The 13,959-nt window shown below is 32.2% G+C and overlaps 1 protein-coding gene across 1 annotated transcript; it reads left to right on the forward strand.

Moving 5' to 3' along the window:
• Positions 1-5,705: 5,705 nt before the first annotated feature.
• Positions 5,706-10,993, forward strand: LOC122608822 (indole-3-acetic acid-amido synthetase GH3.6-like). Its single transcript, XM_043781903.1, has 3 exons — positions 5,706-6,007; positions 9,169-10,094; positions 10,407-10,993. The coding sequence occupies exons 1-3, from the start codon at positions 5,706-5,708 to the stop codon at positions 10,991-10,993; spliced, it is 1,815 nt and encodes a 604-aa protein (XP_043637838.1).
• Positions 10,994-13,959: the final 2,966 nt, after the last annotated feature.

Raw genomic sequence — 13,959 nt, forward strand, 5'->3', positions numbered from 1 at the left:
AAAATCAAAAGTATTACCTTTATAAAAGAAGTATTAAGACTAGCTAGACTTTTAGGTATGGATAAAATATATACTCTTAGTTATTTACATCGATCTGGCAAGAGAGGATCCATGGAGTAGATATAAGCCAGCACCAAGCAACCACCACATCCTATCATACCTTTTTTTGGTTTCTAGAAGCAAAAAGCTGCTAACCATTAATTGCGTACGTCTGGATTAGTCTTGTATGAAAATGAAAATCGAAAAGTTAATAAACATATACAGTATTAATTTAGATCAAAATCATTAATTGGATATCATGAACTATAGTTTATTCATTAGTATAAAAGACATGTTGGTTTGTATTTGTTTCTTTTTCTAGATTATTATAATTATGCTACCCTAATAGAGATCGGATAAGGAGATCGATTTTACCATCATTCGGGAATATATTGTTACCCATATTGAAAAAGGCAGAATGTCAGTAAAAATTGCAATGCCTTTCTCTGAAAAGAATGTTATCGGTTCAATCCCCTCGCCCATCAATAAACGGCCGAGTCGACCCCGAAAAGAAAAAAAAAAAGAGTTGTTTAGTCATATATGGTTAACATAGTTATACTTATTCAATTCGTGTTAACTATAATTATTTTTGTCATACATATTGAATGAGAATATTATAACTTTTTCTTCAATCATAATGATCCAGCGAGTTCACCGCATTATACGATTGAAGTGTCACAAATTTACTAACATCGTTGAACTTATGAAGAGAAATTTACAACCTTAACAATGATTTAGATATGTTATTGATTAAACTTATCTATATCTAGAATTTTTATCTAGGCGTTGCCCCGGATCACTGCCGCATCATGCAAACATATATCTAGTATTACCAAAATGTTTGGATACTTAATGTTTATTATAAGGGATAGAAAGTAAAAAAAAATGGGTAGCAAAAGTTGAAAAAACCAAGAATTTGATGGTGAATGTTAGAAACCTCATAATAAGAGATCGAAAGTAAAAAATAAAGACTTGATGATTAAAGTTAAAAACCCAAAAGTTAATTGACAAAAATTAACTATGTTATAAGGTTAATTGGTAAGGTCTTTGACCTTGAGGAAATCCACAAGGGTTTAAATCTCACTTCCTACATTTCTAGGAGTGGATTATTAGGGGAGTTTTCGAGAGTTATGAGTTTCATCCTAGGCATGCGTGATTTGAGCTCTGCATACTGCCCAATTGAATGTCACTGTGGTGTCTCGAATGCTAACTGCTAACTACTAACAACTAACTCGCTATTAAAAAAAATACTTAAGTTTGTACAAGAAGAAAGAAGTGTTAGACTAAAATTAAAAAAACTAATAAGTTAAGTGGCAAAATATGAAACTCTAAAAGTATTTTATATATTAAAAAAAAAAATAGTTAAGGAAAAGACAAAATATATAGTTGATGTCTGCATAACTCCTTCTGTCACTAAAAAAGGATTAACCTGTCACTTACTATTTCTATTGATTTGGAACTGATAATGATGATGGAACATGTTGATTTTCTCCCAACTTTAACCCTCGAAGCGAAAGGATCTTACAAACGGTTATGCATACCGTTTGGGGGAGTATTCGGAAATATCATAAAAAAGAAGTCTTTACCCCAGATAAGACTAGAGCTATGGTTCTAGTCGACTCGATTCATGTGTAATTTTATATTCTGGTATAGTTTGTAGGGAAGATTGATTTTAATAATCCTCTTTATTAGTTAAATGCGTTGGGAACGGTTCTGTATGCCAATTGACATACGGGAGATGTACATTTTGAAATTGGAGTAAAACCTAATTCCTTTCTACAATTGCCCCTTAGTACAAAACAATTATTTTGAAAAATCCTTTTTTATTAGTTAAATGCGTTGGGAGCGGGTTTTGTATGCCAATTGACATATGGTAGATGTACATTTCTACAATCGTCCCTTTGTACAAACAATTATAAGTGTGATCTATAAATACTACCTTCGTCTTGGTTGCATCGAGCTTTCCGAATGAACTAGACGTCAACAACATGTTTAGTAGATGATTTTGAAAGAGAGAATAAAGTAGGCGTCCCAACCCTGAACCACGACCATCCTCTTAGTGCCAATTCCGGGTTGGGGTGTAGGACCCATAAAACTTATAGTTTCCTAAACATGTTTAAGAACATAATTAATTTGCAATATCTAGTTTTTCTGAATTTGAAGATTCCACATATGTTTGACGTGTTTCATATGTTTTTTTTTTTGTGTGTGTGTGTAGATAATGTTTTTTCTCCGATTTAAAATAACTCATTGGGCTTATTGATTGAAAATAAGGTGTATTTGTAACTCAAATGCCTGATTTGCAGTTACAACACGTCTAAAAGTATGAACTCTGCATACTACTCCATAAAATGTCGCTTGCTTGAGAACGCACGATTGAGTTTTCCCTTGATAAGCTTACCTTCCTAAGTCATGGTACCTGGCTAATTGCCAATGGGGTTGGTGACCCATTGGTAAGGTCTTTTTTGACCTTGGTGGAATTCACTTGGGTTTGCATCCCACTTTTCACATTTATGGGGTGAATTGATAGGGATTTTTCGAGAGTCCTGAGTTTCATCCCAGACATGCATGTAATTTTGAAGTAGAAGTAGATTAGAATGTCGTTCTAAAAATTTTTTAACACCTGACTAATTTATTATTCTAACTTTTTATTTATTTATCCGGGATAGTGTTCACAAAAACGTTTCAAATTGAAAAAACGAACCCTAGAATTATGTCACCTGTAGGTTTTAAAAACATATATACTTAAATGATCCAATTTCGCCCTTTCATATTGTTTGTTTTTGTATCATGATATAGATAACCTTGATTTTTATCTCCTGCCCATCCACACTCCTTTTTATTTTTATTTTTGGTGTTTCAAGAACATCCGTCAACTCATCATTCAAATATATTTTTTTTCATTATAGAAGGGTGGTATATATCTCGCAGTATAGTATATAGTATGTATGCTTTGTGTAAAAAAAACGTAGAGGAGAACATCATGTCCTCGGAATCACTATGGATTCCCATATGTCTATATATGTTTTGGGGTAGGGTTAATGTGAGAATCAAAACTTGAAAAGAACCATAACAACTACTAGTTTTCCTCTTTCTTCTTCTTTTTTGTGTGATTTTTTATTTTTCAATTTTCTTTTAATAAAAATCCATTCCAGGAAAAAAAAAAATTTTTTTTGTAAAAAAATCATATGGGTTACGTGTTGAATACGTATAGATATGGTACGGGCGTTGCCTTCATCCGTTCTAAAGGGGTTGTCACCAGACACATATGAGATTGGTATGGATTTGATGGGCGGCGATCCAAGAGATGATGGTGGTTGGATACGGTACGAGCATAACTTTTAACTCTAAGGGTTAAACCCTTAAAAATGGTTTTGTAGTGGTTCTCACGGTTATCTCCATTATTTTGATTCTCACTTGATCACTTCACATATGTTTTGAAGGTAATATAAAGGTAGACCTATAAATAGTCTTGTACCAAAGTAGATCTTTGAATTCGGTAATTGGTATATATTCTAGCACCTGATACACCGAGTGACAAAACCAGAATTTTACGTTAACGGGGGCTAGTTGCATAATATTTCATTGTAAAAAAGCTCTCTCACTAGTTGCAATTGAAGTCGGAAGAGTTAGTATTATGCGAATCAATCGGTTAATTAGATATGGAATTCTAATATCTCACTTTCAAAAAATGTTATAAATAATTCGGAAAACAAATAAGGTGTGACTCATATGAAATAGGGGGCTCGTATCAAGTATTATGAATTGAACCTTAAGTTCAATGATCATATTGGCTAGCTTGGGGAGGCTGAACACCCACCAGACCCCGCGAGCCTGACACATACATGTACAATTGAAGATTTTTTTTTTTCGTTTATTTTTTGATGGACTCATGAGATCTTGTTTCCCATTGGACTCGGTTCAAACTAAAAAATTCATCTAATTTAATTATCATCGTTGGGCTTTTTTGGTTGGGGTGTACAAGTTAACTCCGGCCTCTAGCTAGAAGGTTGGATCCACCGGTGATCACATGTGATTAGGTTAAGCCAATCATACGTAATTCTGTATCCAATTACATTTGATAGGTTCGAGTATTCTACAAATATTTAATTTTTATACTACCAATCTCTTCTCTTATATAAATAAAATAAAATTCTAATGACATCATGATTTTTTAAATAATTCTTAGTTTCATCATTACATTTATTTCTATCAATTATATCTTTTTTATTTTCTTGATTTATGATATTATTATATAAAAAGTTTAAATTATTTTTTAATAGATTTATGATATCTTTCATTTTTAGCTTAAGTTCAATGTAAAATAAAATGTAATTATCTAAATTTTTTTAAACGACTATATGTCAATTTTTAAATATAATATCATCATCTATTTTCGTCTTAATATTATCAATCAACCCGTCAATATTAAATAATAAAATAATTGTTATAAAATCATCATTTAAAAAAAAATTAAAATAGCTTAATTGTCATCTCTAAATTCTTTTTAAAGTTAAGTTTTTTTTGTTTAATTTTCTTAGGGTATTATAAGCACTTTCCTTCTTTAAGTTTATATAATTTTTATTTTTGTGATTTATGATGTTCTTTTCTATGTAAAAAAAATAAGTTTTTATTTTTCTTTGAAAACTCTAATATTTTATACATGGTCTTTTAATTTTTCATCATATAAATTGTTTTATCATAATAGATTTTTAAATTACCTGCATATAAGATATACTATTTCGAAATATAAGATATACTATTTCGAGATTATAAATATGGTTAAACTATCTCATAGTTCTTAAATATCGACATAACTTAATTTTACAAAAGTTTTATTTATAAGCCCGGGTTAAACCCGGGTTAATTGGCTAGTATATGATTAACTTGTAATGTGGGTTATCTGGCTTGTCAAATCAATATTTATATTCTAGGAATGAACGAATAGCTTACGGGTTTATGGTTTGGGTTTTTAAGGTTTAATCAACTATAATTATAATGTTTAAATAATACAAGTTTTGGCTCATGCAAATATACAATGTCCAGTCACTTTCTATTTTCAAAGTAATAGTAATGGATCATAAAAAATAAATGGCACAAAAGAAATGTCACCGATATAATCAAATCATTAACGTCATTTACAATTGAGCAAGATTGATATAACATATCACGAGTCTAATGATGGTGCCTTTAAAAGGTGTGAATTAGTTGCAAATATCGGGAAATATAACATACGTTGTCTTAATTAGATCTGCGTTATAGAGCATGTCACCGAATATATATCTTCAATTTAAACCTCTTGATGAGAAACCCTTACCATCTACTCAGGCTCACTATAGGTGGAAATTAAATACCTGTGGGCACCCTAAATATATATCCCTAGGATAGAATTTGAACCTCTAACTTCTTGGAAAGAAAATGACTTCCTTGCCATTAAACCATTTGGAGATGGCTATGAGTCTAGTGAGTAGTGATGAAACTATTTATTTTGAATAAAAATTAAAAAAAAAAAACCATGTTTTACTCTTTGGCGACTTATTTAAGTCAATCAACTTACTCTGTAATATCGATCGAGCTCCCACATAACACAATCACAGTATGTATAACTACCAACATGCCTGAGGCTCCCTGCAGTCCTAGGATTATATATATATGATCCCTCCATCATGAATATTGACGACAACACTGATCTCTATCAAAGAAACAAAACAACTCTTGAGTTTATTGAAGATGTCACCTCAAACCCGGACCAAGTCCAGCAACGAATCCTCTCCGATATCCTAATGAAAAATGCAAATGTTGAATACCTTAAACGCCACGGTCTTTTTGGGCACACAGATCGCGACACCTTCAAGAAGCTAATACCCGTTATCACTTATGATGACCTCCAACCTGATATCACTCGTATCGCCAATGGCGACAAGTCCCCGATTCTTTCATCTAAACCCATTTCGGAACTTTTAATTAGGTAACTTAATTAGCTTATACTATTATACGTACATTGCATATATATTTGAAGTACATATATGTATGCATGGTTGTTCCGTTATTAACTGTACGTAATGAATACCGTGCATTTAAAAATTACTTTTATATTTGTTACTCTTTAGTCCAAAAATGTGATACTTTTGACTGTTTTTCATTTAACTTTGAATGTTACAATATTTTGATTGTATAATATTATAGGGTTTAGTATACAGGAGTCTAATTAAGTTTGTAAATTTTTTTTATTGTATGTATACATTAAAATTTTTGAACATTTTATGTAAGTATCTCGTTAAATTGAACACTTAATGTAAAATTTTTACGTTAACCAATAAAAAACTTTTACGTGGACAACTCATATAGTTACCACGTATGCATTTTTACATTATACGTTCAATTCAGCGAGATAATTACATAAAATGTTCAAAGTTTTTGATGAATACACACAATAGAAAAAGTTGCAAAGTTACTTACATTTCAGGATACTTAACCCTATATAATATTGTATGTAGTTAATGGAACATAGAGTATATGAATTGATTAAGTTTTAAATGTATTTTTAATGAATATAATTTTGTTCTGTAACACAAGAAATATATTTACGGTTAAATTTAATAAAAAAAAAGGGAAAGATAAAACTACATAAGTCAAATTAGAACATTTAGAATCAGAGTAAATAATGAGGTAAATATTCAATATATCACGACCGGTAATAATTAGTACGGATTATATATGATATGATCGATGTTTATATAATCAAGAAAATTTTGTAGTCCTGGGACGTTAGGTGGGAAGTTGAAACTCTTGCCAACTGATGTGTGATTTTGAGTTTTAAAATTTATACACGAACTACCTACCTACTGTCTACTACACACTTGCGGGCAGTGTACCCGATCGTATGCAGTATAGTTGAATTGGTAAATACGATGTCGAACACAAAGACTAGTTAAGCAATTGTTGAAATAAAGTAGTTCAAGAAATAGGGGGGTTTTGTGACCGAATTGTCACATTGCACAAGTTAGAAAATAATTAGTAATCCCAAAAGATTAATCAAAAAAAATCCGGTATGACCGGGGCAGGGATCGTCCTCAAACGGTAGTTAAAATATTTTTATGACAATATAAATTTAAAGGTCATCCATCTTGAATTCGCTCAATAACATATTCAGATTGCACATAAATGAAATTCAAATCCAGTTAAGTTGATAATGATAATTGTGACAAAATAAAAACACAAACTGGTACCACCAACATTTGTAAAATCATTTAAATCACCCAATTAATCAGTTCCTTTATAAAAGCTGGTACCACCAATGCTTAAAACAATTCCCTTAACCAACCAGTTTATTTAACTATCAAACTAACAATTGTGTTTATTCGAAGATAACGTGGTACCACCAACCGCTATACAACACGTTGACAAAATAATTCTTTTTATAAAAATAATGTTCACTATCATACCATGAACTAGTGACAATTTATTAAAGATAATTAATTGAAATCACATATATGTTCAACTAGTACTACTAACGAAGAACATACATATTACCAACATCATAAAAATAATTGATAAAGAATTAAATCATTAAGATCACAACACAACGATAATTGAAATCAACTTTGAATTAATAAAATAGTGCAATCCTTACATATTGTCCCAATTCATCAAGATGGATGATAAAGTGTTTAGCTACTCATATTGAAACAAGCAAAAATAGAAACGGGTAAAGTAAAATAGAGGGGATGGGCGGGAATGTAGTCTCAAAAGGGGTTGTGGTGCTTCAAATGCTTCTTCAGCATCTTGTTTTAGTATAGTAGTATTAGATATGTAGGTATGTAAATATGACCTCTCCGTGAAACATGTTTTTGATGTAGACATTTAGCCCTAGGACTTTAATTTGTTTTTGCTGGAAGTCATTTTTCTTGTAGTCGTACGTTATGGATTTATGGTTTGGGGTTTTTAAGGTTTAATCGATTATAATCATAAATGTTTGAATTAGACAAGCTTTGGTTCATGCAAATATGCAATTTCCAGTCACTTTCGATTTTTCAAACTAATGGAGTATAAAATAATGGCACAAGAGAACTGAGAGGTACTTAATTATATTAATTAATCTCACCGAATCAAATCATTAACATCCATAATTGAGCAAGATTGATTTACCATATCATATATATCTAATAATGTAACTATATGTTTTGAATTAAAAAAGAAAACATGTTTTACGCCCTCTTTGACAACTTATTTAAGTAAATCAACTTTCTCTGTAATATCTTCCACATCAAAACCACTGCCACTGCACAGTATGCCTACCAACAACATGCCTGAGGCTCCAAAGATCATATATGATCAGTCCATGAATATTGACAACACTACTGACATCTCCCAGAGAAACAAAATAACTCTCGAGTTTATTGAAGATGTCACCTCAAACCCGGACCAAGTCCAACAACGAATCCTGTCCGATATCCTTATGAAAAACGCAAATGTTGAATACCTTAAACGCCACGGTCATTTTGGTCACACGGACCGCAACACCTTCAAAAAGCTAATACCCGTTATCACTTATGATGACCTCCAACTTGATATGACCCGTATCGCCAATGGCGCCAAGTCCCCAATTCTTTCATCTAAACCCATTTTGGAACTTTTAATTAGGTAACTTAGCTTGTACTATATATCATGGGCATATCATATGTACAACATGTTGTACGTATGATGGGTACTGCCATGTAAAAAATCAGGGGGCATTTTTGATACATATATAAGTTTAAGGGTCAAAATATAAAATCAAAGGTCATTTTTGTGTGTGTAGTACACAACCTTGGGTACAGCAGCATCATTTTCCCATAAATTATACATTGCATATTTGAAGTAAATATATGTATGCATCCGTGCTCACAAAATTATCAACGACTGATTGCAAACATGCTTAGTCGTTCTGTTATTAACTGTACGTAATCAATACGGTGCATTTAAAAAAGTACTTTTATACTTGTTACTCTTTAGTCCAAAAATGTCTACTTTTCTGTTAACTTTTCTGTTAAATATTTTGTTTGTATTATATAACACTTAATATAATTAATATAGAGTATATGAATTGATTGAGTTTAAAATGTATTTTTCATGGATATAATTTTGCAGTTCTGGGACGTCAGGTGGGGAGTCGAAACTCTTGCCAACGATTGAAGACGACCATGAAAGAAGATCATTACTATATTGCCTTACAATGCCGGTTATGAACCAGTTTGTGCCGGGTTTAGATAAGGGGAAAGGGATGTATTTTATGTTTATTAGATCCAAATCCAAGACTCCCGGAGGGCTAGTAGCCCAACCCGTTATGACCAGTTACTTTAAAAGCTCTCATTATTCTAATCAAAGACAATACGACCCGTATGCAAACTACACCAGCCCGAACGAAACCATTCTCTGTCCTGATTCTTTCCAAAGCATGTATTCCCAAATGCTTTCTGGGCTTTGTCTCAATGAACAAGTTCTTCGGGTTGGGTCTGTTTTTGCTACTGGATTCCTTCGTGCTATCCGGTTTTTAGAGAAAAACTGGACCCTTTTGTGTCATGATATCCGAACTGGAGTTTTAAATCCCAACATAAATGACCCGTCTGTTAGTGAAGCCGTGGGTCGGATCTTGAAGCCCGACCCAAAGTTAGCTGAGTTTATCGAGCATGAGTGCTCTAAAAATTCATGGCAGGGGATCATAAAGAGGATATGGCCTAATACCAAGTATATTGATGTCATAGTTACTGGGAGTATGTCACAATACATACCAACTCTTGACTACTATGGCAATGGTCTTCCTGTTGTTAGCAGCAAATATGCTTCGTCTGAATGTCCTTTTGGGGTTAACCTTGACCCTCTTTGTAAGCCTAGTGAAGTGTCATACACCCTTATTCCAAACATGGCCTATTTCGAGTTCCTTCCTGTTCATCGCAACAATGATATTGATGATGTCATGAATAGTTCATCAATCTCGAAATCACAACAAAACTTGGTTGATCTTGCGGATGTTAAACTTGGTCAAGAGTACGAGCTCGTTGTCACCACTTATGCGGGTTAGCAATTTTTCTCGTCTGAAGTCGACATTTTCTTTATGCATACACCAAAAAACATGCAAATATATATACAGTGACAGAGGTATACGGTGGCCAAGGGTAGTCATGACAACCCCGTCAAATCTATAAAACTCTTGATTCTAGTACTATTTTTATGTACTTATTGATTTTAAAGCTAACTTGCAACTCCACAAAAATATACACTTAGAGATCCCATGCTAGCTTTCAGTTAAGCTTATTAGTATTATGGTAACCCCAGACTCAAAATCCAGGCTACTGTATATATAATAAGTACTTAATACTATGTTTCAGGACTATATAGGTATAGAGTTGGTGATTTGTTGAGAGTTGCCGGTTTCAAGAACAAAGCCCCTCAATTCAACTTCATACGTCGAAAGAATGTGGCCTTAAGTATCGATGCTGATAAAACCGATGAAGGCGAGTTACAGAAAGCAGTCGAGAATGCTGTGATTCATTTGATTCCATATGATGTCACCTTGACCGAGTACACAAGCTATGCGGACACAACTACGATCCCAGGCCACTATGTAATCTTTTGGGAGCTAAGCGTGAATGGATCCACCCCGATTCCACCATCAGTGTTCCAAGACTGTTGTCTAGCTTTCGAAGAATCACTCAACACGGTTTATAGGCAATTACGTGATTCAGATGAATCAATCGGGCCGTTAGAAATAAAGATTGTACAAACCGGGACATTTGATAAGCTTATGGACTACGCCATCGGTTTAGGTGCATCAATTAACCAATACAAGACACCACGATGCGTGAAGTTTGCACCGATCATGGAGCTATTGAATTCGAGGGTTGTGTCGAGTTACATTAGCCCAAAGTGCCCGAAATGGACTCCGGGACATAAGCAATGGGGCAATGTCAATTAGGGAAACTTTAGTTAGAACAAATGAATAAATGGCAACCATGATCATTTGTCATGTTACTATGGTCGTTTACTAGATTTTCATCCGCGTGATACCAAAGAATACCGAATAAAATTAGTTTCTTTATTTTTATGAAATTAAAATAATGGACATTTCAGTGAAAATACATTTATTGTTTACCACATTGGATAGAGTTTAAGGCCATATGCCATGAAAGAGGATAAGTTGCATAAATAGAGTATGTTTCGAAAACGACTTGGATCAGATTTCAAAATATAAATGTCATGGAAGATAAGAAGATACTCACGTAATGTAGTAGCCAAAGGCGGTACCAGAAAAAAATTTCAAAGGGGGCAAACTTAGAAAACCTATGAAAAATAAATCTAAAAGGGGGCAAAATGTCAAAAACCTATATAAATCTTTTTAAAATCTATGAAAATTTTAAAAATACATGGCAAAATTTAAATTTGGAGGGGGCATTGGACCCTCTTGCCCCCCTTTAGTACCGCCACTTACTAGTAGTAGCAGTGTGATCAAGTGATTATAGTGATTCAGGTAAAGCTAATTGAATTAAATGAAATAGTGTAGATATTTTAGAAAATTTGAGGCTATTGGTGTAAATTAAGTTCTTAAATGTAGGATGTTCATTTCGTATGTTTCTTTGAGTTAAAATTTTTATTAAGTAGTACTAACACGATACTTGTACAATGTAATAGCTGCGGTGTAGACTAGTGGAGATTGATGTGATGTAATTGATTTAAAAACAATAATAAAAATTTTCCAGAGAATAAAGGTTTAGGTGTGACTTAACATTAGGTTGTAATTTAGTTTATTAAAGACAAATTGAGTAACTTTTTATAGGATTAAGATCTTCTAAGTTTATTTTAAGTTTTACTAGTAAAGTTATTAATCTTAACCATTGGATTAAAATGAAGGATAAATAATCAAAGATGTTTTTTAAATCTTGACTTTCAAATTTAATCCAATGATCAAGATGTTTCTAACTTCATTAGTAAAGTTGAAAGCAACTTTAGAGGATTCTCATTTTTTTTATTATGTGTTTTGTAAGTCCCCACTATTACTAGATGGGTGCTGAAGACACTTCTATGCCAATGGTGAGTGTATTTTGCAACACTATTACTTAATCTGGACGTGACCAGTTTAGAGTGAGTAGTGTACCATGTTAACTATAATGTTACTTATTAAGGTGACAAGTTTGAATAAGTAAATACAATGCAATAATGTAAATGACAAGTAAGTAAATATGGTGAGACATTATGTATTTTTCAAGTGTATTTTATTTATTGATTGTTAAATAAAATACAAGGTTGTTGCGGAACCAAGATAATTCAAAGATGTAAATATCCTAACAACCTATGAAATACAATTGATCTATACTTGGAAATTCTCCTAACAATCGAAACACTTAAAGTTGTGAAATGTTCTTTTTTACGATTGAGAGAATATTGCACAAGTTCACCAATATTGCAGAATGTATGTGTTTGCAAAGTTGTTGAAATGCTTGGGCAAGGACCTCTATTTATAGTCGAAGTATGAACATTGGGATCTCAACTTCGATGTACAAATATGGTTGACAGCACACAAAAGTATTAGTAAATAATCCTTTGTGTGTGCTAAATAAAGTAAGACATAAGGTTACTTTATTCAACCACTCTACATCTTTGCACTTTTATCCACAGACAAGATTATTGTCCGGGTAAAAGGATGTAGGGTAAAAGGTCTTCCTCGTAATCAGTGTAAAGCTTTGTAAAGGCATCTACACTGGAGGATTCTCCAGTTGATTGATCTGGTAGAATGTCAACTGGGCTTCGCTGCCATTGCCATTCTCTTTCTTTCACTTGTTGTCTTCAACTTCAATCGGAATGTCTTTAGGTATACGTCTTCAGATCTCAACTGGAGGAAATCATCAGTTGCATAAACTGTACATTGCAACTGGACTTCAAATATTTCGGACAATTCTTCATGCTCTCTAGATGTAACTGGAGAGATCCGGTTTTCAGCAAAACTGGACCTAACATGTTTCCAAAAGTGAGTTTATTAAGGACAACTAAGTCAATTTTTCAATATCTTAATTTTTATGAAACTTTAATAAAAAAAAGATAAAACAAATTATTATTTTTTATAAGATACTATAGAAATATACTAGATTTTAGACCCGTGTCCAACACTGGACACAGGTTTTACGATATTATAAATATTAGATCTTTATACATTCAAGTCATAATAACTTATTGTTTTGAAGATATACGGTTCTAAGTGTTATACTTTGCAAGTTGTAGTACGTCAAATAATCATAGGTTCGTCACTATCATTATTAGCTAAGAACTATTGATGGAATTGTTTGTCGTAGTCATTCCACAAAGCACGTGCTATGATAATTTCTCTATTATAGAACTTTTTTTGAAACCATTTATACTCATAATGTGATATTATTATAAAAGATAATTAAGAATTAAATTGTGATCTTGTACTTGACATTCAAATATATGTATTTGATCATGATGTGTGCCATAACACGCATAGTTTATGTTCAATCACCTGTCCTATGATTATTAGATAACAATTAGAATTGTTTTTGTATTATTTGATAACAATTAGAATTCTTAATTTGAGTAACAATTGTAACTTTAAACATTAATACGCAAAACTAATATATAAAAAAGGAGCAAATTATGTACCTTTCTGATTTAGAAATAGAATGAATTTTGAATGAAGTTTATATTGATTTAGATTTAGTATTCATATAACCCCCTGTTATAAATTGTGTTTTGTTCTATGATCGTCCCATCTTTTGTGATTCTAATTCTGTTTAGGATAAGGATATTGTATATCATTATCTGTTATTATGTTTGAAATATATATCTAGAGTTGAAATGGTTTTTAAATATTAAACTAAATATTAATATTTATAATTTATAAAAATCTAATCTAATATTTGTTTGTTGGGT

Source organism: Erigeron canadensis, chromosome 7 (genome assembly GCF_010389155.1).
Source record: "Erigeron canadensis isolate Cc75 chromosome 7, C_canadensis_v1, whole genome shotgun sequence".
In the NCBI taxonomy this organism is placed as follows: domain Eukaryota; kingdom Viridiplantae; phylum Streptophyta; class Magnoliopsida; order Asterales; family Asteraceae; genus Erigeron; species Erigeron canadensis.